This window comes from Antechinus flavipes, chromosome 3, assembly GCF_016432865.1.
Source record: "Antechinus flavipes isolate AdamAnt ecotype Samford, QLD, Australia chromosome 3, AdamAnt_v2, whole genome shotgun sequence".
In the NCBI taxonomy this organism is placed as follows: domain Eukaryota; kingdom Metazoa; phylum Chordata; class Mammalia; order Dasyuromorphia; family Dasyuridae; genus Antechinus; species Antechinus flavipes.
Window position 1 is genome coordinate 521,924,548 of NC_067400.1, and position 26,440 is coordinate 521,950,987.

A 26,440-nucleotide genomic window follows, 5' to 3' on the forward strand; every position below is an offset into this window, starting at 1 on the left:
ATTAGGGGACTCTATCTTCTCCCTCTAAATCTACAATTGAATGAATCTCTCCAGTTTCTTTCTCTAGCCCGAAACTCCCATGGATTATCTGATTCAAAGCCAGAACTGGCCAGTAGCTCCTCATTAGACATTGGACAACCTGAGCTGAAACTTTCCTCAAGGCTTACCAGGGTTTTCAACTCCCCTGGATTTGGAACCTGAGAGGAAACACCTTTCAGGGAAGGTAAGTTCCTCAACCCAGGGGCCCCAGAGAAAAGAGAAACACAATCTCCTTTATTCAGGGAGGGAGAAGGATAGAAAGGAAATGTCTATGTTGATAATAACCTATTCTCTGCCTCACACATTTTGGCACTTAATCATCTGCTGTCTGTGGGGAAATGATTCCTCTTTTACTGTTAGCAGGAATTGTATGCTATTTACTGACTTTGTAAGCTATAATAATCCCTTGGCCAGGGTGGGAGCCTTTACAGTATGGAAAACATTTTCTCACTTTTTATGTTTTTGAGAACAAGTTGCCATTTTCCAGTGCTTTACAATTTGCAAAGAATTTTTCTCACTAAGAATCCCATGAAGGTGCAAGTATTATTAGGCTCATTTTACCAATGGGGAAACTGAGTTTCAAAAGGAAGAAGAAACTTATCTAGAGTTAAAGACAGTGTGTGATGATATTGGAGACTTGAACCTAGATGACTTACTTCTTACTCCATGAAATTTCTCACAACTCCCTTCTCTTTTTTTCTGATAAATTGCAAAGTTGAGCACTATGGAAGACAGTGAGAGAGATTTAGGAAGATTTAGGAAGAATGACTAGGAAGACAAAAATCAGTGGAAGAGATGCCCAGTATTTCATAGGAGGCAAGTGCCAAGGAAGAGGGCCAAAAATAGTTGTCATGTAAAGACAATTTTTCTCCTAATGCACAAAATGCGGGTGATAAAGCAAAGTAAAAATTATAATGTAAAGAAATGAATTCACAAATTCAAAGCTAGATTGTAGAATACTGGTGAGATAGGATTCTGAACTAGAATATAACAATGGTGGGATGGAATTCAAGTATAGAATACAACAATTTGAAGATATAATGTTTAAAAGGGACAGATAAAGGCTGAGCCAAGATGGTGATGTAGAAGCAACAATCCATCTGAATTCTCCCAACTCCTCCAAATTCCCCTCCAAACAACCTATAAAAATGCATCAAATCAAATTCTGAAATGCCAGAGCTAACAAATTTTTCTAGCTTTAGATAATTCAGGAGATGGGCAAAAGAAATCTGTGACATAGGGATTGTGGCTGGCCTAAAGCAAACAGTGGCAGCAGCAGCAGCATCCAGAACTCTCAGCCCAGAGATGGTAAGGGAGTCAGACAACTGCTCAGAAAGAGATTTGCACTGGGTGAAAGATCTGATACTGCTTGGAAAATTCTATTGTCTATATGCAATTTGGGGTTACAGTTCCAGGACAGAGAGAAGCACTAGCACTTGTAGCTACAGGAAAGCAGAGTTCATTGCTGGTTCATGACCAGAACATAGACCAGGAGAGCAGTGACCACATTTTTCCCAAATCACACCACCTTGGAAGCACCCAAAACTTGCAGACTAATAAAATTAGCTTTGAAAACAGCAGCATGAAAAAGTTCAAAGCTTGAGACAGTACCTCCTCACCTCCACCTTCCAGATAAACAGAGTTCAACTTTAACATAAAGTTCAAAATCAAGAATAGGCTAGGAAAATAAGCAAACAACAACAATAATAACAAAACCTGACCCTAAAAAAGCTATTGTGATGGCAAGAAGCCCAAGACAAAAACTCAGAAGAAGAATAGTATGAAACCTGTTACAAGCAAAGCCTCAAAAAATGCTAATTGGACACAACCCCAAGAACATTCCTGGAAGAGTTAAAGAGACAAAAGTGGCAGAGGAAAATTGGGGAAAGAAATGAGAGTGATGTAAGAGAATTGTAAAAAGAGAATTAAGAGCTTGATAAGAGGCTGAAAAAAACACTTTAAAAAACAGAATTAATCAAATGGCAAAAGAAGTGCAAAAAAGTTTGGCAATAAGAAAAAGAGATTAAAGAAATGAGAGGAAGTAATGAGGAAACCAGATTATCACTCTTTGCAGATGATATGGTGGTATACTTAGAGAACCCCAAAGAATCAACTAAAAAGCTATTAGAAATAATCCACAACTTTAGCAAAGTTGCAGGATACAAAATAAATCCACATAAATCATCAGTATTTTTATACATCAGTAACAAAATCCAATAGCAAGAGATATAGAGAGATTCCATTTAAAAATAACTGTTGATAATATAAAATATTTGGGAATTTATCTGCCAAGGGAAAGTCAGGAACTATATGAGCAAAACTACAAAACACTTTCCACACAAATAAAGTCAGATCTGAGCAATTGGAAAAAATATCAAGTGCTCATGGATAAGTTGAGCAAATATAATAAAGATGACAATACTCTCTAAACTAATCTATCTATTTAATGCTTTACCAATCAAACTCCCAAGAAACTATTTTATTGACCTAGAAAAAAATAACAACAAAATTCATCTGGAAGAACAAAAGAGCAAGAATTCAAAGGAATTAATGAAGAGAAAAGCAAATGGAAGTGGGCTAGTTGTACCAGATCTAAAACTATATTATAAAGCAGCGGTCAAAACCATTTGGTGCTGGTATTAGAGAAGTTAATCAGTGGAATAGGTTAGGTTCACAGAACAAAATAGCCAATGACTATAACAATCTAATATTTGACAAACCCAAAAGCCTCAGCTTTTGGGATAAGAATCCACTATTTGACAAAAATTGCTGGGAAAATTGGAAACTAATATGGCAGAAACTAGGCATAGACCCATACCTAACACCGTATATATACCAAGATAAGGTCAAAATGGGTTCATGATCTATAGTTAAAGAATGATGTTATAAACAAATTAGAAGAACAAAGGATAGTTTACCTCTCAGATTTGTGGAGACGGAAGGAATTTGTGACCAGAGATTATCTAGAGATCATTATTGATAATAAAATAGATAAGTTTGATTATATTAAGTTAAAAAGTTTTTGTACAAACAAAACTAATACAGACAACATTAGAAGGAAATTAATAAACTGGGAGAACATTTTTACATCCAAAAGATCTGATAAAAGCCTCATTTCTAAAATATATAGAGAATTGACTCAAATTTATAATAGTTCAAGCCATTTTCCAATTGATAAATGGTCAAAGGGTATGAACAGACAATTTTCAGATGAAGAAATTGAAACTATTTGTAGCCACATGAAAAGGTGCTCCAAAAATCAATTATTATTGATCAGAGAATTGCAAATTAAGACAATGCTGAGATACCACCTGTCAGATTGGCTAAGATGACAGGAAAAGACAATTATGAATGTTGGAGGAGATGTGGAAAACTAGGACATTGATACATTGTTGGTGGAACTGTGAATGGATCCAACCATTCTGGAGAGCAATTTGGAACTATGTTCAAAAAGTTATCAAACTGCATACCTTTTGACCCAGCAGTGTTTCTACTGGGATTATATCCCAAAGAAATCTTAAAGGAGGGAAAGGGACCCATATGTGCAAAAATGTTTGTGGCAGCCCTCCTTGTAGTAGCAAGAAACTGGAAACTGGGTGGCACAGTGGATAGAACATTAGTTCTGAAGTCAGGAGGACCAGAGTTCAAATCTAGTCTCAGGCACATAACACTTCCTAGCTGTGTGACACTGGTCAAGTCACAACCCCAACTGCCTCAATAACAAAAAAATGCCCATCAATTGGAGAATGGCTGAATAAAATATGTATATGAATGCTATGGAATAGTATTGTTCTGTAAGAAACGATCAGCAGGATGATTTTAGAGAGGTTTGAAGACACCTACATGAACTGATGCTAAGTGAAATGAGCAGAACCAGGAGATCACTGTACACAGCAACAATAAGACTATACGATGATCAATTCTGATGGATGTGACTCTCTTCAAAAATGAGATGATTCAAATCAGTTCCACTTGTTCAGTGACAAAGACAGCCATCTACACCCAGAAAAGGTTTGTGGGAACTGACTGTGGAACACAACATAGCATTTCACTCTTTATGTTGTTATTTGCTTGCATTATGTTTTTTCTGTTTTCCTTTTTCCTCCTTCTTGATCTGATTTTTCTTGTGCAACAAGATAACTGTATAAATATGTATGCATATATTGGATCTAACATGTATTTCAACATATTTAACATGTATTGGACTACCTGCCAGTTAGGGGAGGGGATGGGGGGGAAGGAGGGGAAAATTTGGAACAAAAGGTTTTGCAAAGGTCAATGTTGGAAAAATTACCTATGCATATGCTTTGTAAATAAAAAGCTTTAATAAAAAAAAAAAAGAAACACAAAAATTCACTGAAGAAAAGAACTTAAAAAATCAAATTGTACAAGTGGAAACTAATGACTCCACAAGACAACAAGAAACAATAAAACAAAGTTAAAAGAATGAAAAAAGAAAAAGAAAATATGAAATATCTCTTCAGCAAAACAACTGACTTGGAAAACAAACTAAGGAGAGATAATTTAAGAATTATTGAATCATCTGAAAGCTACAATAAGAAAAAGATCTAAGACATAATATTTCAATAAATTATAAAGGAAAATTCCCCTTCATTCTTAGATACAGAACTTGAAAGAATCCATTGATCACATTCTAGAAGAGAACATAAAATGAAAACTCTGAGGGATATTATAGCCAAATTCCAGAGCTTCCAAGTCAAGGAGAAAATATTGCAAGCAAGCAGAAAAAAACAATTCAAATATTGTGAGGCCACAGTCAGGATCACAAAAGATTTAGCAGCTTCCACAAACAAGAATGATCTGCTCAGGAAAACTGAATACTGTTCTTCAGGAGAAAAATGAATATTAAATGAAATAGAGAACTTCTAAGCATTCCCAATGAAAAGGCTGCAACTGAATAGAAAATTTGACAAACACAGGACTCAAGAGAACCATAAAAATGTAAACATGAAAGAGAAATCATAAAGGATTCAATAAGGTTAAATTTTATATTCCTATGTGGGAAGAATATGCACATTTATTATTATTAGGGCAGTTAAATGGATCATTCTTTCTAAGTCTTTCTCACTGTCTTCCATTGTGCCCAGCTTTTCAATTTATCAGATTTCACTGAAAAGAGAATTATGAGAAATTTCATGGAGTAAGAAGCAGGTCATCTGGGTTCAAGTCTCCAACATCATCACATACTGTCTTTAATTCTAGACAAGTTTCTATCTCCTTTTGAATCTCAGTTTTCTTATATGTAAAATGGGTCTAATAATACTCGTACATTCATGGGATTCTTAGTGAGAAAAATTCTTTGCAAATTATAACTTATGTAGACATAATACATGTCTATATAGAATCAATTATGTTGAGATGTTCTTTAAAAAAATGAAAAGGTGAGAAGGAGAAATGCCTTGGAAGAAGGTGAAAGGATGAGGAAGAATGAGGAAAATTATCTTACATAAAAGAGACACACAAGGAAGGCTTTTTACAATGGAGGGAAACATGGGGGAGGGTGGCAGGCAACACTTGAACCTCATACTCATTGGTGTTGGTTCAAAGAGGAAGAATATATATACATCTTCAGTTGGGTTTAGAAATCTATCTTATACAATTGGGAAGTGGGAGGGTAAGGGGATGATAGAAAGGGGGAGAAAAGTGATAGAAGGCAGAGTAGATGAAGGAGGAAGTGTTTAGAAGCAAAACAGATTTTTGAGGAGAGATAGGATCAAAAAAGAGAGAAGGAAAAATAAGAAAATAGATGAAGAGAAAAACACAGTAGTCACGATTGTGAATGTGAATGGGATGAAGTCATCCATAAAATATTAAGAGTTTGTTAGAATGGATTAGAAACAAGAATCCCACAATATGTTGTTTTCAAGAGACACACTTAAACAAAAAGGCACACAGAATTAAAATAAGGGGCTGGAGCAGAATCTATTATGCTTCAGCTGACATAAACTAGGCAGGGGTAGTGATCAAGATCTTAGACAAAACAAACGCAAAATGAGACATAATTAAAAGAGATAATCAGGGAAACTCCATTTTGCTAAAAGAAATCACACATAAAAGGAGGCAATTAGGTGGTTCAATAGCTAGAGAGCTGGACTTTGAGTCAGAAGGATTAGCATTCAAATCTGGTCTCAGACATTTACTAATTGTGCAATCCTGAACAAGTTGTTTAACCTTTGTTGCCTTAATTTACTGAAGAAGAAAATGGTAAAACATTCCAGTTTCTTTGCGTATGGTCCATAGGATCATAAAGAGTCAGACATGACTGAATAACAACAATAATCACAGATATAGAGAAATAGAAAAAAATTATAGCAAGTTTTTCTGATAAGGGCTTCATTTCTCAAATATAGAGGGAACTGAGTCAAATGCATAAAAATGAGAACCATTCAATTGATAAGTGGTCAAAGGATATAAATTGGCAGTTTTTAGAAAAGGAAAGCAAAATTATCTAAACTTATATTAAAAAATCACAATTGATTAGAGAAATGCAAATTAAAACAACTCTGAAATACTACCTCACACTTATCAGAAATGACAAATGCTGACGGGGATGTCAGAAAATAGGTACACTGATGAACTCTTGGAGTTGTGGACTGGTCCATCTATCCTGAAGAACAATTTGGAACTATGTCCAAAGAGCTATAAAACTGTGCATACCCTTTGACCCAGCAATACCACCATTAGATGTATATCACAAAGAGATCAAAGAAAAAAGAAAGAGATTTTTATGTACAAAAATATTTATAGCAGCTATTTTTATGGTGGCAAAGAATTGGAAATTGAGATGATCCCTATCAATTGGGGAATGGCTGGGCAAGCTGTGGTACGTGATTGTAATGGGATATTGCTGTGTTATAAGAAATGACAATGGGGATGGTTACAGAAAATCCTGGAAGACTTATGTTAGCTGATACAAAGTAAAGTGAGCAGAACCAGAAAATCATTATATAAAGTAATAGCAATATTGTAACAATGATCAATTGTGACACTTATTTACTTGGATCAACACAGTGATCTAAAACAATTCCAAAGGACTCATGGGGAAAGATGCCATTCACCTCCAGAGAGAGAACTGTTGAATTCTGAGTGAAGTATAATTTTCTCATTTTCTTTTTTTGTTTTGTGACATGGTTAATATGGCAATATGTTTTCAATGATTTCTCACGGGTAACTGATATGATATTGCTTGCTTTCTCAGTGAGTGGGAGAGGGAGTAAGAGAATTCGAAACTCAAAAATTTAAAAAAAGAACATTAAAAATAATAATTTTAAAAGTATATGATGATTCAAATAATTTACCTAAATCCAAATGCTATTATATACAATTGGGAAACACTAAAGATGTTTCTAATATAGGAGGAAAGCAAAAAGAAAAAAAATTAGATAATGATTACAACAATAGTTCTCAATATGTTCTCAATCTCTAATGGTATAGATACCAATCCATCCATGCCCACGAATCTTTGCAAGTCTCATCCATGTCCCCCTATAAATTGATCATAGAGGGTCCATCTAATTTGCTGAGTCCCTTCTTTACACTCAAAGGCTCTGTCAGTGAACAAACCTCTGCTGAGTTCTGCCACACTAGAAAGATTTCAAGTATGATGACGAATGATGTCTCCTTTTCAAGGCTCAGCCTCAGTATAGGGAGGTTTGTCACTAGTCAGCTGGTCACGAGGCAATGAATTCTTTGGCTGCTATAACATCCCCATCATCACCACCATCACCACCACCATCATTATAGCACATAGAACCAGTTAAGTTTTGTGAAGCCTTTTCCTTAAAACAATCTGGTGAGGCAGGTCCTGGGAGTAAAATTACCCTCATGATAGAAATGATGAAACTGAATATTGCAGAGGGAAAGAAATTTGCCTATGGTCACAGAACCAAGTAAGCCAGTAAGTCTGGATTTAAATCCAGACCTCATGATTCCAACGTCCTGATGAGGAAACATAGTGGGAAGCATGTGAAAAAGGATCACAGGAAGTTGGAAAAGAAAGGCTATCCCAAGAGGAACATGCAAAAGGCTTCCCAGTCAGATGGATCACAAGTTACTCTCTTATTTTTACTCTTACCTTCTCCACTTGCTTCCTTCCTTCTATCTGCTTATATCCCTGCTATCCTAAAAAGAAACTGAAAAGAAAAAAAAATCTTCTGGACTTTCTCCCTTTGATCTACTATCCCATAGCTTTCATCCCTTTAACTGAAAATGTCTAGAAAGTAATCTGCACTCACAGCTTCCATTTATCATGTTCCCTTTTTTTGGTTTCCTGGATTGAGCTTATCATCTTACCATTCAATATTTCCTTTCTCCAAACTTTCATATTTTTGCTATTGGCCCCATCATCTCTCCAGTCATCAAGACTTAAATGTTGGAGTCATTTTAAACTCTTACCTACCATCACCCACAGTTTGTTTCTCTTGAACCCAACCACTCCTCTGTGATCCCAAAATCACTATGATGATTCTAACCTTCAGCATTTATCACTTAGATTACAGCCAAAACCTCCAAACTTGTCTCCACACTCTAAATTCATCACCACAGTGGCTAGAGTAATATTCCTAGGACACAGGTCAGTCAATTAAAGCACCTACTCTGTGAAAGTCACTCCCTTGTTCTTTAGCAGTGTTGTTCTACTGTAAGACAAAATATAAACTCAAATCTGGTTCTATCTTTTCCAATATTTATGCTACAAAACCTCTTTCAATATTCAATATTTTTCAATATTACTCTATAAAACTTTTTTAATATCATTCCATAAAACTTGCAGCAGAAGATAGAGCACAGGACCTGAAGTCATGAAGATTTGCATTCAAATCCAGCTGTGTGATCCTAGACAAATTTACTTAATCTCAGTCTGCTTTCATTTCCTCAATTGTAAAATTAATATAATAATAATAATAATAGCAAGGTTTCATCAAGGTAATGATCTTTAGCCTCTTTGATGGATTCTCTATCTTGTTCTCAATAACAATTATTCCAGATTTTGGCTTTTCTCCTCAAGCTTCTCATAGTACATGACCAGCTGAAGCCTTTGTCTCTTCAATAAAAAAAATTCAGATTATTCATCAAGATTTCCCTCTGCTTTCTCCTTCTATATCAGTCAGCTTCTCTTTTTTTCACAACTTGACATCATCTTCCCCCATTTGTCTTCCACAGTCAATCTTCTCTACAAACCATCCTTCACACAGATGCCAAAGGGATATTGCTAAAACATGTCTCTGAATCCCCCTATTCAATAAATTGCAAAGGCTTCCTATTAACTCTGATAATTTGATCAGGGATCAAATATCAGATAATTCATTCTGTTTGGATCATTGTAATCTGGCTTCTTTTAATCTTTTCAATCTGTTTTATATTCATCCTTTAGACATTCCACAGTACAGTGATCCTAGCCTATTTGCTCTTCCTCACATGATGCTTCATAGTCCATCTTTATTCCTTTGTACTAACAGGTCTCCCATGCCTGGAATATTCTCCTTTCTACTTCTGATAAATTCTGCCATGATAAATCAATAATTTCCTTCTTTCCTTCCTTCCTTCCTTCCTTCCTTCCTTCCTTCCTTCCTTCCTTCCTTCCTTCCTTCCTTCCTTCCTTCCTTCCTTCCTTCCTTCCTTTCTTTCTTTCTTTCTTTCTTTCTTTCTTTCTTTCTTTCTTTCTTTCTTTCTTTCTTTCTTTCTTTCTTTTTTTCTTCTCAGAGGTTTTTCCTGATCACCTCCGGTGCTATGGATTTCTAGACCAAATCTCCCATGCATTTATTTTTGTATTCACTATGATTATATATCCTTACATATGCATTAGATTGTAAACCCATTGAGGATTGGAATAACCTAGGTTTTGTGTCTGTATCCCCAGCACTTAATAAAGGATTTAACAATAAATACTTCATAAATGTATCTTGATAATTGCTTAATTAAATGATAGGGTAGAGTGATGACACTTTGCTTCTGCGAAGAGAATTCAAAAAATTTTCCAGTTAAATGACTTGGGGATTTAGAGGGACTGCAGCACTCTTAGTCCTTCAGCTATATGGAAAAAACAGGCTTTGGTTCCTAGTCACAAAAATCCATTACTGCAGGAAATTTGTGCTTTCCCCTTACCCTGTTTACTTTCTTCACCAGCTGCCTCTCTAGCAGTGACCTCCAGCTAGTATCTCAGGACTTCTGGTCCTGTCCCCATCCTCTCCCCTCATTTGCTGCTTGCTCTAGGGCACAGTTTTTGGCATTTGTCCTGGGTGCAAAATTTCTCTATTTTACCTTTAGTGGTCAGGATGGCGAGATGAATGAAGACCAGGCAAATCCACGATTAGTTGCTGAAACTAGGACTATTTAGTCTAGGGAAGAGAAAAACTGTGGAAAATAGCCTTGGTGTTTTCAAGTGTTTAAAGCACTGTTAAGTAGAGGAGGAAATCAGTTTGTTCTCAGTGGCCCCAGAGGGCATCATTTGGAGCCCTGGGGAAAGGTGGGGGGGGGGGGACTGACAATTGGCAAATTTGGGTATGACGTAAGGAAACTTCCCCATAAGTAGAATTGGTCCAAAATGGAATGGGTGGCCTGAGGAAGTGGTGCAGTGCCTCTTTATTTTTATTTTAAAGGTTTTTATGGTAATTGTTTTTTTTTTCCTTTTTTTCTTGCTTAATAGTATTTTACTATTCCAATTACATATATAGTTTTCAACATGCATTTTTGTAAGATTTTGAGTTCCTAATTTTTTTCTCTTTCCTTCGCCTTTCCCCAAGACAGCAAGTAATCAGATATGTCATACATGTACAATCATTTTAAACATATTTCCATTATCAGTCATGTTAAGAAAGAAAAATCAGAATACAGAGGAAAATCACGAGAAAGAAAAAGCAAACCAAAAAAAGGTGAAAATAATATGCTTCAATCTGCCTTCAGTCTCTGTAGTTCTCTCTCTGGATGAAAGATAGCATTTTCCATCCCTAGTCTAATGGAACTGTCTTGGATCACTGTATTGCTGAGAACAGCTAAGTCTGTCACTGTTGATCATCATATAATCTTGTCATTACTGTGTACAATGTTGTAGTTCTGCTCATTTCACTCAGCTTCATGTAAGTCTTTCCAGGTTTCTCTGAAATCAACCTACTCATCATTTCTTCTATAATATTCCATTATATTAATATACCATAACTTCTTTAGTCATTCCCCCATTGCGGGGCATTCACTCAATTTCTAACTCTTTGCTACCACAAAAAGAAATGCTACAAACATTTTTGCACAAGTGGGTCCTTTTTCTACTTTCATGATCTCTTTGGGATGCAGACCCAGTAGAGACATTACTGAATCCAAGAGTATGCACAATGTTATAGCCTTTGGGCAGAGTTTCCAATTGCTTTCTCTACAGAATGGCTGGATCAGTTCACAATTCCACCAACAATGCATTAGTGTTTCAGTTTTTCCACATCATCTCCAGCATTTATCATTACATTTTTTTGGTCATCTTAGCCAATCTGATAGATGTAAAATGGTACCTCAAAGTTGTTTTAATTTGCCCTTCTTTAATCAATAGTAATTTAGAGAATTTTTTCATATGACTATAGATGGCTTTAATTTCTTCATCTCAAACTCGTCTGTTCATAGTCTTTGCAGTATCCCTTTATTGAAGGTCTTTGAGTAGAGGCTGAATGACTTGTCTGATATGGTGCAGTTGGGTACAGGTTGGACCAGATGTCCCCTGAACTCCCTTCTCCCTTTGAGATTCGGTAATTGTGTCATTCTGTGAGTAACCCAAAGAGCCCATTTCCTACAGGATGCCCAGGATGCCTCTGAGACACTTGTCATTTTTCAAAGCTTATAAGGTGGGGTCAGCCCACTCCCTTTGCTTCTCAGTCCCCTTCAGCACTCCCAGCTTATTCCCCCTTCACATCCTGTGCTACTTGTTTTGGACACTCCAACATCCATTTCTATGCCTTCACAATGGTGGTCCCCCATGTCTCTAATGCTCTTCCTTTTTCCATCCAATTCTAAAAATCTCTAGATTTTTCAAGGCACAGCTCAAATTCCTCACCTTCTACTTACACAAAGCCTTTATTACTTCTGTCTCTCCCTGCCTCAAAGCTGCTAGTGCAAGCTTTTCCAAACTACCTTGTATTCATCTTGTGTTTCTACACATTCATAAATCACAGATCTGATTGTGAAAATGACTCTGAAAGAGCAAAGAATTGGAAGTTGAGGAATGCCCATCAATTGAGAATTGGCTGAATAAATTGTGATATATAGTTATGATGAAATATAGTTCTATATGAAATAATAAGCAGAATGTTCTCAGAAAAACCTGGAAAGTCTTCCATGAGCTTATGCAAAGTGAAATATACTGTGTACAAAGTACACAGTGTATTTATTGTGGGATGATCAGCAATACAATGATCCAAGATTACTCTGAAGAATTTACAATGAAAAATGCTATCCATACCCAGAGAAAGAACTGTTGATGTCTGAATACAAACTGAAGCATACTGTTTCTTTTTATTTTATTTTTTCTTGAGGGTTTTTTGGGGGAGGAGAGCTATGTTTTCTTTCACAACATGACTTTTATGGAGATGTTTTATATAACCTCACATGTGCCTTCTCAATGCAGGAGGAGGGTTGGGGAGGGTGGATGAAGAAAGAATCTGGAACTCAAAATTTTAAAAATAAATGTTAAAGATTGTTTTACATATTACTGGGTAAAAACAAAATATTAAATGATCCATAAGTAAAAAAAAAATGACACTGAGAGTCTCAGGCCAAGAGTCCTTTGGTCAGAGGTCCAGTGAGGCAACCCCAGTAAATGTTTTTTGGCTCTGTCCCCTTCCTTCCACTCACTCAGCCTCAATCTTAGTTCAGACCCTTGTGGATTCTCATCTGGACTACTGTGATAACCTCCTAATTGATCTCCCTGCCTCAGGTCTCTCCTCTCTCCAATTCATTCTTCTCACAATTGCCATTGTGATAAATCCTAGAATATAGATGTGACTGTCACTCCCTGCTTATAAATCTTCTGTGGCTCCCTATTACTTCTAGAATGAAAGACCTCTAGAATAACAGATTCCTCAATCTGGTATTTTAAGGCTTCCACAATTTAATTCCAACCTACTTTTCTAGTTTGATTTCATTTTACTCCTCTTCCTACTATCTGTTGTATGGGACTGTTCTTTCCCTAGCCTAGAATTGCTTCTACAGTTGGGAGATCAGTATAGTATCCTATTTAGTACTCACAATAGTCCAGTTGGCTAGTATTTCCCATCTATGAAAGTCCCCCCTCTTTTTTCCTATGATTTTGTTTAAGTGATCCCTTTTACTTCCTCCTCACCTCAATATAACTTTAACCAAGACAAAGTTCATGTGCCACCTCCCATAAGAAGCTCTCCCTGATCCTCTTAATTGCTAGCATTCTTTTCCTTTTGAAACAACTTTTATTATTTGCGTATATTTTTGTTTGAGTACGTGTGTGTGTTATGTCCCCCAGTAGAATGTAAGCTCCTTGAGGGGAGAGACTGTTTTGTTTTTGTCTTTGTATCTCTAGTAACATTATTTATCTATCTATCTTTACACACACATATGACCCTAATAGGTATTAATTAATTAATTAATTTTCAGTCCATCATCAAATATCTATTTAGTGCCTACTTTGAATCAGGCATCGTATAACCTACACCCACATCAATTTTAAATTTGATTCACAAAATCCAAGAGCTGTTGGGAGATTTCCTTCTATAAAATTCCTGACAAATGGGTGTTCAGTTCATCAACTCCACATCTGCTGTGACGAGAAAGGAGCCCACTTCCTCCCTGAGCAGCCCACTTCATCGTGCAAAGGTTTTAATCTTTAGGAAATTTTTCCTGACATTAAATCTAAAATAAATCTGCTCTTTGCCCATTTCTCCTTAGTCTTCCCTCTAGGCAGAGCCACTCAAAACACCAGATACTATCTTTGTCTCTTTACTGTCACAGCAGTTCAGGGGTGGGAAACAACAGTTCCATGTAACATAAGAGTATTTCTTCATGATCAGCCTCTTGAGCAGTGAATTCCAGCTAGTGTCTTGGGGCTTCTGATTCTCTTTATGCCCTGCCCTATAATTTGGACACTTAGCTATGATTCCAAATTTTCTCTTGGGTAAGCCCTTTCCCTGCCTGTGGATCAGTTTCCCTCTTTGCAAAAAGAAGATCTGTAAGATAGCCTCTAAGATCTCTAATGCTTTGTAATTCTTATTTTCTCTATATGTCTCCTACTATCTTTTTATTTTTATTATTCCATGTATCTAGCTTGGATGTAGCAGACTGGATTGGAGAACCTCCCCACTTTGACCTGAAGTTCCATGATCCTCTGATTCAAAGTCAAAGCTGGCTTGGAGTTTCTTAGAACGACATTGGGGACCCTAAGCTAAAACTTCTTCCTAAGACTCATCATGATCTTAATCTCCCCATCCCCAGAGCCTGAGCAGACATGCCTGGAAAGGCACTACTTACAGGAAAGGCAGCCGCTAGACCAAGGGCCTCAGGGAAAAGAGAAGATGCAATCTCTTTCAGTCAAGAAGTGTGTATGAGAGAGGAAATGTTCTTGCTAATAATAATCTTTTCTCTACCCTACACACTTACTCATTTATTGTCCGTGGGGAAATGATCCTTCACTATTAGCAGAAATTGGATGTTATTATTACTGTCTTGGTAAACTATAATAAGAAAAATCCCTCAGGTGAGGAGGGGTCACGTTATGGTTTACAAAATATGTTTTCCTCTTATCTCAATCAACAGTTATAGCTTTTCATTTTGAAGGGATTGACAATGTTTTTTTTTAAAAAAAGCATTTTCTCCTAATTTCCCTGAGAGAACGTATTGTAGTGAGAATATTTCCCATTTTATAGATGGGAAAGCTGAGAATCAGAGAAGACAATCAATTAATTTAGGAAAAATCAGTAAGTGGTAGAGCTAGAGATTTGAAATCAGAGGTTCTGGCTCCTCCTCCTTTAAAATTCCTCCTACATCACTTACCTCTCTTTTTGATGTCCCAGATCAACTGGCCAAACTGGGTACTTAGAAGGCAATGACAGCAAAATGGAAAGAATGATTTCTGAAGAAGAAAAACAGAGAAGGAGAAGCTTAAGTGATGTTTAATAATTCCCAGAAGACAAATGACAGAAAAGAGAAGGCAGAAGTGATACTCATACTTGGAGTAAGGACAGTGCTGCAGGCATTACCAAGAACTAGTGGGATAGAGTTTAAGACTGAAATGGAAGGCCATACGTTCTTCAAAACAAATCAATAATAATATTAATAATAACATATTGCCTTCCACTAGAATCATACTGAAGTTGTGTTCAGATGATGAGTTTATATCTTAACATATAACTCCAAAAAATAGGTGTTTTTTTTTAACTCATCTGAGTAATGGTTTACAGAACATTAAATAGGGATAAGTATTGGACATATGATTTCATCAGACTAAGTAACTTTTGGGTGAGCAGTCAACTTCTACCCATGCTAGCCACATCTTCTCTGAATTGTATAGTACTAGAAAGCTGCCTGGAATATTGAGAAGTTAAGTGACTAGCTCAGAGTCACACAACCATTATGTATCCAAGGCAAGATTTGAACCTGAGTTTTCCTGATTTTGAGTCTAATTCTCTATCCATTACAATCCAGAGGTGGGTTCTAGTGAGCATCTGCCTCTAAAACCAGAATAAAATGTAATGGGGAAATGTTTAACAAAATTAATTTTAAAAATACAATACAAGCAGCCCTGTTTGTAGTGGCTAGAAACTGGAAAATGAATGGATGCCCATCAATTGGAGAATGGCTGGATAAATTATGGTATATGAATGTTATGGAATATTATTGCTCTGTAAGGAATGACCAGCAGGATGAATACAGAGAGGCTTGGAGAGACCTACATGGACTGATGCTAAGTGAGATGAGCAGAACCAGGAGATCATTATACACTTCGACAACGATATTGTATGAGGATGTATTCTGATGGAAGTGGATTTCTCTGACAAAGAGACTTAACTGAGTTTCATTGGAGAAATGATGGACAGAAACAGCTACACCCAAAGAAGGAATACTGGGAAATGAATGTGAACTATTTGCATTTTTGATTTTCTTCCCGAGTTATTTTTACCTTCTGAATCCAATTCTCCCTGTGCAGCGGGAGAACTGTTCGGTTCTGCAAATATGTATTGTATCTAGGTTATACTGCAACATATTTAACATATATAGGACTGCTTGCCATCTTGGGGGGGGAGGAGGGAGGGAGGGGAAAAAACGAAACATAAGTGATTGCAAGGGATAATGTCGTGTAAAAATTATCCTGGCATGGATTCTGTCAATACAAAGTTATTATTAAATAAAATAAAATTAAAAAAAAATACAATACAATATAGATGATGTTAATTAGTTTTTTAAATCAACATACAGAACTGGAAATTAATATGGCAGAAATTAGGCATGGAACCACACTTAACACCATATACCAAGATAAGATCAAAATGGGTCCATGATCTAGGCATAAAGAACGAGATTATAAATAAATTAGAGGAACATAGGATAGTTTATCTCTCAGACTTGTGGAGGGAGAAAGAAATTTGTGACCAAAGATGAACTAGAGACCATTACTGATCACAAAATAGAAAATTTTGATTATATCAAATTAAAAAGCCTAACAAAACTAATGCAAACAAGATTAAAAGGGAAGCAACAAACTGGGAAAACATCTTCACAGTTAAAGGTTCTGATAAAGGCCTCGTTTCCAAAATATATAGAGAACTGACTCAAATTTATAAGAAATCAAGCCATTCTCCAATTGATAAATGGTCAAAGGATATGAACAGACAATTTTCAGAGGATGAAATTGAAACTATTACCACTCATATGAAAGAGTGTTCCAAATCACTATTGATCAGAGAAATGCAAATTAAGACAACTCTGAGATACCACTACACACCTGTCAGATTGGCTAAGATGACAGGAAAAAATAATGATGAATGTTGGAGGGGATGTGGGAAAACTGGGACACTGATGCATTGTTGGTGGAGTTGTGAATGAATCCAACCATTCTGGAGAGCAATCTGGAATTATGCCCAAAAAATTATCAAATTGTGCATACCCTTTGATCCAGCAGTGTTTCTATTGGGCTTATATCCCAAAGAGATACTAAATAAGGGAAAGGGACCTGTATGTGCCAAAATGTTTGTGGCAGCCCTATTTGTAGTGGCTAGAAACTGGAAATTGAATGGATGCCCATCAATTGGAGAATGGCTGGGTAAATTGTGGTATATGAATGTTATGGAATATTATTGTTCTGTAAGAAATAACCAGCAGGATGAATACAGAGAGGGTTGGAGAGACTTACATGAACTGATGCTAAGTGAAATGAGCAGAACCAGGAGATCATTATATACTTCAATAACAATATTGTATGAGGATGTATTCTGATGGAAGTGGATTTCTTTGACAAAGAGACCTAACTGAGTTTCAATGGATAAATGATGGACAGAAGCAGCTACATCCAAAGAAAGAACACTGGGAAATGAATATGAACTATTTGCATTTTTGTTTTTCTTCCCGGGTTATTTTTATCTTCTGAATCCAATTCTCCCTGTGCAACAAGAGAACTGTTCGGTTCTGCAAACATATATTGTATCTAGGATATACTGCAACATATTTAACATATATAGGACTGCTTGCGATCTAGGGAAGGGGGTGGAGGGAGGGAGGAGAAAAATCGGAACAGAAGCGAGTGCAAGGGATAATGTTGTAAAAAAATTACCCTGGCATGGATTCTGTCAATAAAAAGTTATTATAAAATAAAATAAATCAACATACAGCCCACAGGAATCCTTTCCATTTGAATTTTACACTACTTCACTACCCTTTACTACTTCTGCAAATATATTAAATATAAAAGAAAAATAGCAGGAAAGCAATTCATCTGAAGAATGTTTCTGTATGAACATGATTTTAAAAGACAGAAAAAGAGACAATCATAATAATTATAACAACACTAATCAACAGCTAAGACTGAGAGAAGCATGAAAAAAGGTCCTCTTTGGAAAAAAATGGCATAAACAACCCATTATATGTTGGTAAATAAAATTCAAACAATTGTGGATGTTTATAGAAATGAAGGGATTAGAAATTTCAGATATCCTTAAGGAACCCAGACTTCCTAATTGATATAAAGGAACAGGAAAAAATTGCAACACATTATTGTAGAATACAGAAATTTATTATCATGTTTAATGTATATTGGATTATTTGCTCTCTAGGGGAAGGGGTGGGAGAAGGGATAGAGAAAAATTTAGAACACAAGGTTTTGCAAAGGTAAATGTTGAAAACTAATTTTTGCATGTATTTTGGAAATAAAAAGTTATTATTTTAAAAAAAGAAATTTAGTATCCATGGACTATCTAGCAAGACATGACTTCCAATCCTTCCAGAGCTTCTATTTAATGAGGGTACCCACATCAGTCATCTGGATCATGCCCTAGAAAGCTCCTCATACTGGAAGATCATTTGATTCCTGGAATTCATACCTTGGATGTATCTTCTGACTTTGGGTCCCCTCTCTCTCTAATTGGAGAACGAAGGGTTCCTTCCAAAGCTGTCAGGAAGAAAGGTGTCCAGAGTAGTTTTTTTTTTTTTTAAAATTTTCCACCAGCCTGTACTCCTCTGGATTTTTCTATCATGCCTCTAAACATTTCCCTCCCTTTTAATTTCCTTTTATGCATTATCTTCCCTATTAGGATGTAAGTTCCTTGAACACAAGGTTTGTCTTTTTGTTTGCATTTATATTCCCAATTCTTAACACAATGTCTGATATATGCTCATTGACTGATTGATGGTGGCTAGGATTAGTCCTCAAAAAGTTGCTCTTTCTCATAGCCTAAGGCAAATAGACATTCTACTAATATAGACCTCAAAATAACCCAGAGAATTCAACAGATCAAATGTTCTGGGATCAGTCCCCATCACATTGCCCACAATTGTCTGAGCCATAAAAGTTTGAGAATGACATTTTCATTATATGCCATCACCAGATTTCTCATAACCTCCAAGCTAAGAGGAATGAAAGGTTGTCAAAACATAGAGTCTTAGATCAGGCTGTCAAAATTATATGGGAACCAGATGAGGTGCGTGTCATTCTTGTGGTCCTGACTGCTGCTGAGTTGTGATGAGAATGCTCTTACTGAGCTTACGTACTATACCTTTAATCCATCTACCAAAAGATAGTTATTTTATCCACCTGTACAACAATCCATGAAACGTCAAATATAAATGATAAATGATGACAGTGTCTTCAAAGCCCATCTCAACAGCCAGCCCATAAGGGGAGAGGCAGTGGGAGAGAAAAGGCATCTATGTAGTTCCTACTATGCTCCAGGCACTCAGCTAAGTGCTTTTTACACATATTATCTCATTTGATCTTCATAACAATCCTGTTGCTATTGCATTATTTCAATTGTGTCTGACTCGTGGTGACCCCATCTGTTTTGTTTTGTTTTGGCAAAGATACTTAAGTGGTTTGCCATTTTCTTCTTCAGATAATTTTATAAACGAAGAACTGAGACCGATAGAGTTAAGTAACTTATCCAGAATCACACAGCCAGTAAATGTCTAAGGTCAAATTAAAATTCATGAAGATGCATATTCCTGATTCGAAGGCTAGTGTTCTATCCACTGCACCACCTAACTGATTCCAGATGCTATTACTATCCTCATTTCACAGTTGAGGAAAATTAAGGAAATAGAGATTAAAAAAAAAAACGATTTGCTCAAGCTCATACAACTAGTCATTGTCTAGGGTTGGATTTGAATTCAGTTTTTCTTGACTCTTGACTCGACACTCTAACTACTGGACCATAGAGTGCCAGTGGCAAAAGCCAGTGAAGGTGATGTACAAATGATTTGCTAATAATTCTTACAACATTGTGAATATTGAAATTTTCCATACCTCTCTTCTTTGTTGGGAAGGTAGGAGGGGAGCAAGTCTCACTCTTTTAAAATTTCTTTTTCAAATTATTATACTGGAAGGTTTGATTGCTGGTGAACCATTTTTATTCTTTGTATTGCATAACTTGTATTATTGCCCTAACCTTTTAAGTTTTGCTTCCAGTTGTGGATTAATGGAAGGACGAACTGCTAATCTACTTTGGTTTTCCATATTTAACTGGACATGTTTTCTTTTTTGTTGCCCTTAATTACCTGTCAATGTTTCCAGGCCAATGGTCCATGAGTAGCCACTGCACTTACAGCCTTAGAAGGATAGGTAGATTCAGTCTCAAAAAAATTTTTTTTGATGAGGACAGGTGAAGATATGAAAGAATCTTCCTAAGGTTGCAAACGCCACTAATTCTGAAGTGAGCTGAGAAAGGTGTTAGAAGATTACATCAATATCTAGCCATCAGTGCATGATGAATACCATATCACCGAACTAAAGGCAATAAAAAGAACATATGTTCAGCAGAATATGGAAAACAAAAGTAGATTAGCAATTCATGCTTTCATTAATCCACAGATGGAAACAAAATTTTAAAAATTAAGGCAATAGCTTATATCCCAAAGAAATACTAAAGAAGGGAAAGGGACCTGTATGTGCCAAAATGTTTGTAGCAGCCCTATTTGTAGTGGCTAGAAACTGGAAAATGAATGGATGCCCATCAATTGGAGAATGGCTGGGTAAATTGTGGTATATGAATGTTATGGAATATTATTGTTCTGTAAGAAATGACCAGCAGGATGAATACAGAGAGGACTGGCGAGACTTACATGAACTGATGCTAAATGAAATGAGCAGAACCAGGAGATCATTATATACTTCGACAACGATATTGTATGAGGACATATTTTGATGAAAGTGGATTTCTTTGACAAAGAGACCTGAGTTTCAATTGATAAATGACGGACAAAAGCAGCTACACCCAAAGAAAGAACACTGGGAAACGAATGTAAACTATCTGCATTTTTGTTTTTCTTCCCGGATTATTTATACCTTCTGAATCCAATTCTCCCTACGCAACAAGAGAACTGTTCGATTCTGCAAACATATATTGTATCTAGGATATACTGCAACATATCCAACATATAAAGGACTGCTTGCCATCTAGGGGAGGGGGTGGAGGGAGGGAGGGGGAAAAAAATCGGAACAGAAACGAGTGTCAATATAATGTAATTATTAAATAAAAAATTAAAAAAAAATTAAGGCAATAATAATACCAGAAAAATAGTACAGAGAATAGAAAAAAAATGATTCAACAGCAATCATACATTCTATTATAGAAATTTGAAAAAGAAATTTGAAGAAAATGAGACCTGACACCCCCTACCTCCCAACAAAGAAGAAATGTATGGAAGATCTTTGGTTGTCTATATAAGAAGTCTCATACAATCCATATGCAAGTCGCCATGAAAGTTGAAAATGCAAAATGGCAATAGTGGCCAAGAATTCTTGGGAACCATTAATATAATGGAAACAGAACAGCTAGGTCAAGGACTGGAGTAGGGAGGGACTCTCCTGAAACAGTATCTTCTCTGCAAAACTGGAAAGGGTCTATGTCAGAGAAAATCCCTAATTATTGGTACAAATGATTCACAAAGTTGTAGGAATTATTAACATATCAATTTATTAACTGATCTCATCCTTTTTGACAGAAGTCATCATATATCTGCTATGAAAAAATCAGAATACTAAAGACTCCTAAACTATGAGCCAATTTTGTTTAAATACTTTCTAAAAGCACTCCCAGATTGCATTGCTAAAAAAGAGTAATAAACACTTCCTAGACAACAAGAAGAATGTGTCCAATAGTGTCCAATTATTAGGATTGTAAAGTGTGACTTACCAATCCAGTAATTATTGCACAAGCTGACAGAATGAGTTATAATGTTTACGCTGTCTTTAGGGATCACTGAAAAGCCTTTCACTTATTTCTGGACTTATGACTTATTCATGATATACAAGTGAAGAGAATTATTGGTATCCTGCAAGCAAAACTCAATGGAAAGAACATTTTAAAAGTAATTTATACTTTCATAACACTGTCCCAGTCTAAATATATGCTTTCATAGCTAAAAAAATGAACTATACTGAATTTGGAAAGTACCCTAACAAAAGCCAATCCATATTAATATCTTAATAAAAGCCAGGCTCCATTACTCTAAGGAAGCTAAAGAAAGATGAATATGTTCTTGTTAAAAAAGGAGAAAGAAGATTGACAGGCATTTCAGAGCATATGAAAACGACATAAAATTACAAAAATACTTTTAGGAAAGTGGATATGACTTCACTGAAAAACAATGAAGGTAGGCAATATATATATATGAAATGTAACTAAAAGTGTTTTACTTTTAGATAGAGACTACTTTTAATTAAATATAGGGATCCAAGGATGTAGTTAAAAGGCCCTTGATGAATAACATCCAAATAAGTGTCACTAATAATATAGTGACAAAGAAACATTGAACAATAAACCATTTGTTTAAAATATAGAAATAGAAGAGTTTAGGTTGAGAATTCAAGAACAGGTTATTGCCAATAGAAATTATCAAAAGATTATCCTTAAGGAGACTGGACTTACTGACCTATTCAATTTACAGAAGAAAATGGTAATGACCGTGCAATACATCATTTTGGTCTAAATATATATATATATAATATAATATAATAATAAAAAATTTGATATCAACCAGAAACAAGATATGATCTGGGACTAAGATTATATATCAGAATCTTGCTATCTTTAACAAACAGATGACAAATCTCTATGCTATGATACAACCATAAAATCTGAATAACTCAACCAATAAACTGTACTGGAACCAGACCATTACCATAGAATTATATTGGCCACAAATTCCTGAATATTAGAATAATTTATAAAAAATTAAGAACAGCATTTCTTATAGATATCACATCTCAAATATTCACAAATTCTAAGCTAAGTCAAATGAAAAGCTTTCATAATGTGAAGACCTAGTTGATGAAATTAAAATCATATGGGAACAGGATGAAGTACATAGCTGGTTCAGATGCTTTCAGTAAGCCTGCAGAAGATGAGTTGACATCTCAATATCCTCACTGAATTACTCAAATCAGTTATTTTGTCCACCTCAAGCAATTATGCAGAGAACATTAAATATAAAAGAATAAATACTGAAGTAGCAAATTGTCCCTGGAATATTTCTGTAATGAATTCTATCAAAAAAAGATGAGAATGAAATTATTAACTGTCATAATGATAACTACTACTAATAAAAATTTACTAAGAATTTAGAGTTTACCAAGGGCTTTACTCACAATCACCTTTTGAGGAAAGTACTAGAAGTATTACCATATATATATTCTGGCTCAAGAAACTAAGGCTTAGAGAGGACAAGTCACTTGCCAATAAGCATAAAACTATGATTTTAGTTTAGGTTTCCTGATTCCAAAATCAATGCCTAGCCCATTATGGAATAGACAGCAGAAAGCTACCAAGTTTCTGTCAGTAATATCTGGGTAAAAATTAGGGAAGCATTGTAAAGAACATTTGGGTGAAAATAATGGGAAGACAGAAAGGAAATGAATATGTAATGGGCATATACTTCGGACTACCTAGCCAAATGGAGGATATAAATGATGAGAAATAAAAATATCTTCTATTGAACCTATTTGATCTTGATCTATAGAGCTCTGCCTCTCAGACAGGCAGATAGTAATGGATAGAGTGCTGAATCTTGGGTTAGGAAGACCTAAATTCAAATCTAACCCCAGACACTTGTAAACTGTGTAATCCAGGGGAATCCATCTCTGTCTGCCCTAGTTTCCTCAACTGTAAAATGTCGATAGTTATAGCACCTACCTTCCAGAGTTGTTAAGAGAATAAAATGAAATAATTTTTGCAAAGTGCTTAGCACAATGTTTGGCATATAGTAGGCACTTATTAGATGCTTGTTTCCTTCCTTCTTCATTCTCTTTCTTTTCACTACAAACTTCCAGAAAGAAATTTTTCATTTCTATCTCCATTTTTACACTACCGGTTTATTTGTAATCTGGCTTCCATTTATACTGCTTTACTGAAACTGCCATCTCAAAGGCCACAAAGACCTAATTGCCTGGAGTCAATGGGAAGAATGACCAGTTACTGGGATTGATCCAAGATCTTTTCTGCTCGTTTTCCTTGATCTTGGCAGCAGTTCACACAATCCTTCTGTATATCCTCTCCTCCTTTGGCTATTATGATAGTACTCTTTCCTAGTTCTCCTCCTATTTCTCTTGACAGCTCCTTCTCAGTCTCGGGGTAATCCTCCTAAATGTGAGTCCCTACAAGCTATATTTGTGTCCTTTTTTTTATAATCTTTTTCCATTTTCTCATTCATTCAAATGGCTTCAAGTATTCCCTCTGTGCAAGTGATATCTTAATCTATAACTAAATACTGGAAGGAAAGCTTCCTCCTCCTCTTTATGCATTATCTCAATTGACCCCAAGACAAACAATCCTATATAGTAGATGTTTTTATTATTGCTCTTATTTTACAGGTGAATAAACAAAGACTGAGAGAGGGTACATGGCTTGCACAAGGTCAACTCTTCTTTATTGAGCATTTACTGCATGCAGGCACCTTGCTTAGCGATGAGTCATAGAGCTAAGTGTCTGCAAGAAGAACTGAACTCAGATCTCCTGACTCTAAATCCCTCACTCTGTCCATGACACTATTTATCTACAGACATGGAGTTAGAAAATCTGAGTTTAGGGTGGAGTTCTAGCAATTACTAGCTTAACCTCTCTGTGTCTCAGTTTCCTTGTTCTCGATGACATGAGAAGCTTTGTGTACATTGCCTCTATAGTTCTTTTCCACTCTGCTGTGGTAAGATAAATGAATTTGGACTCAGAAGAGAATTGGATTTCCATCCCCTTCTGGCCTTTATTAGCTGTACCCCATAACTTCTCAGGACCTCAGTTTCTTTTTCTGTAAAATAAGCAAAATGAGTAAAATGAGGAGGTCCTTGCCCCATCTTTTCCCAAAGGAACAGTGTAAAGAAAACACTTTGTAACCTTAAGGCAACAATACCTTAAAATATGAAATTACAAGCTATTAATCTCAGTTTGCCTCAATTTCTTCATCTGTAAAATGGTGATAGTAATTGCATCTATCTCCCAGGGTAATTGTGAGGACTAAATGAGGCAATAATTGTAAAGTTTTAGCACAGTACCTGGTACCAAATGCTTGTTCTCTTCCTCTATTTTTATTATATCCACTAACATCCTCCTTTAAAGCCTTTTCATGAGATGATCCTGGACTTTCCAAGACCGTGTCAGCTGAGTGTAAATTCTTACAAGTTCTACTATTCAGGAAAAGCTGAATGGTCATCCAGCCAGTTAGTTAGTCAGGCAGTAACTAAATAAACATTTATTAAACCTTTATTACATATCAGGCACTGTGCTAAGCACTAGAGATAAATATCCTAATCCAACAACAACAAAAACCTAAACTCCCAGTACCTGCTGTCAAGAAGCATACATTCTAATTCAGGTAACCAAATGAAAATAACCAGGCATGTACAAGATATCGATATCTATATCTATCTATCTATAGATATATATCTTTCTCTATCTCTGTTTACACACACCTTTATTTATCCATATCCATCTATCTATCATCTATTTATCTAGTAGAAACAGTGATGTGTGTATGTGTAATTGTATATGTATATATATGTAAGTGTGTGTATGTATAAATACATACATACAATATTTCAAGATAATTTGAAGGGGAAGGAATTAGCAGGTGGTAAAACGGAAAGACTTTCTGCAGAAGAGACAATTTGAACTAACTTTTCAAAAGCCAAGTAAACAAATAGGTGGAAATGAAGGGGCAAAGTATTCCGAGTAAATGGTTTGGCCAATGTTAAGACCAGGAACTTCAAATAAGCCAGTGTAACCAGTTTGTGAAGGGGAATAAAGTGCAATAAGGCTGGACAGATGGGAAGGATGTTGTTGTTGTTGTTCAGCAGTTTCAGATTCTTCATGACCCTGTTTGGGGGTTTTCTTGGCAAAGATACTGAAGTGGTTCGTCATTTCCTTCCCCAGCTCATTTTACAGATGATGAAACTGAGGCAAATAGGATTAAGTGATTTGCCCAGAGTCACACAGCTACTAAGAGTCTAATGCTGGATTTGGATTCAGGAAAATGAGTATTCCTGACTCTAGGCCTGATACTCCACCCACTGTACTACCTAGATGTCCAGATCGGGGAACCAGGTTATAAAAAGCTGTAAATGTCAAGCAGAGGAGTTTTATTTTTGATTCTAGAGGTAATAGGGAGCTACAAGAAGGCATTGAGCAGAGAAATGACATAATCAGACCTGTGCTTAAGAAAAATCATTTTTGCAGCTGAGTGGAGGATG

The 26,440-nt window shown here is 35.9% G+C and overlaps 1 protein-coding gene across 9 annotated transcripts in view; it reads right to left on the reverse strand.

The window, feature by feature from the left end:
- P2RY6 (pyrimidinergic receptor P2Y6) overlaps positions 1–26,440 on the reverse strand; it is a 104,918-nt gene that overhangs the window by 21,119 nt on the left and 57,359 nt on the right. For 3 of the 9 annotated variants that reach the window (XM_051987167.1, XM_051987166.1, XM_051987168.1), the window contains exons 2-3: positions 15,052–15,130; positions 8,135–8,192 (exon numbers count right to left, since the gene is read on the reverse strand). The exons of 4 other annotated variants lie outside the window; for them this stretch is intronic. Coding sequence is in view for 1 of the 5 variants with exons in the window: in XM_051987165.1 (XP_051843125.1) it covers positions 15,052–15,130 (79 nt within the window). In the remaining 4 variants the exon portion in view is untranslated. The remainder of the gene's footprint in view (positions 1–8,134; positions 8,193–15,051; positions 15,131–26,440) is intronic. 2 more of the 9 variants (XM_051987172.1, XM_051987165.1) reach the window with 1 other exon arrangement.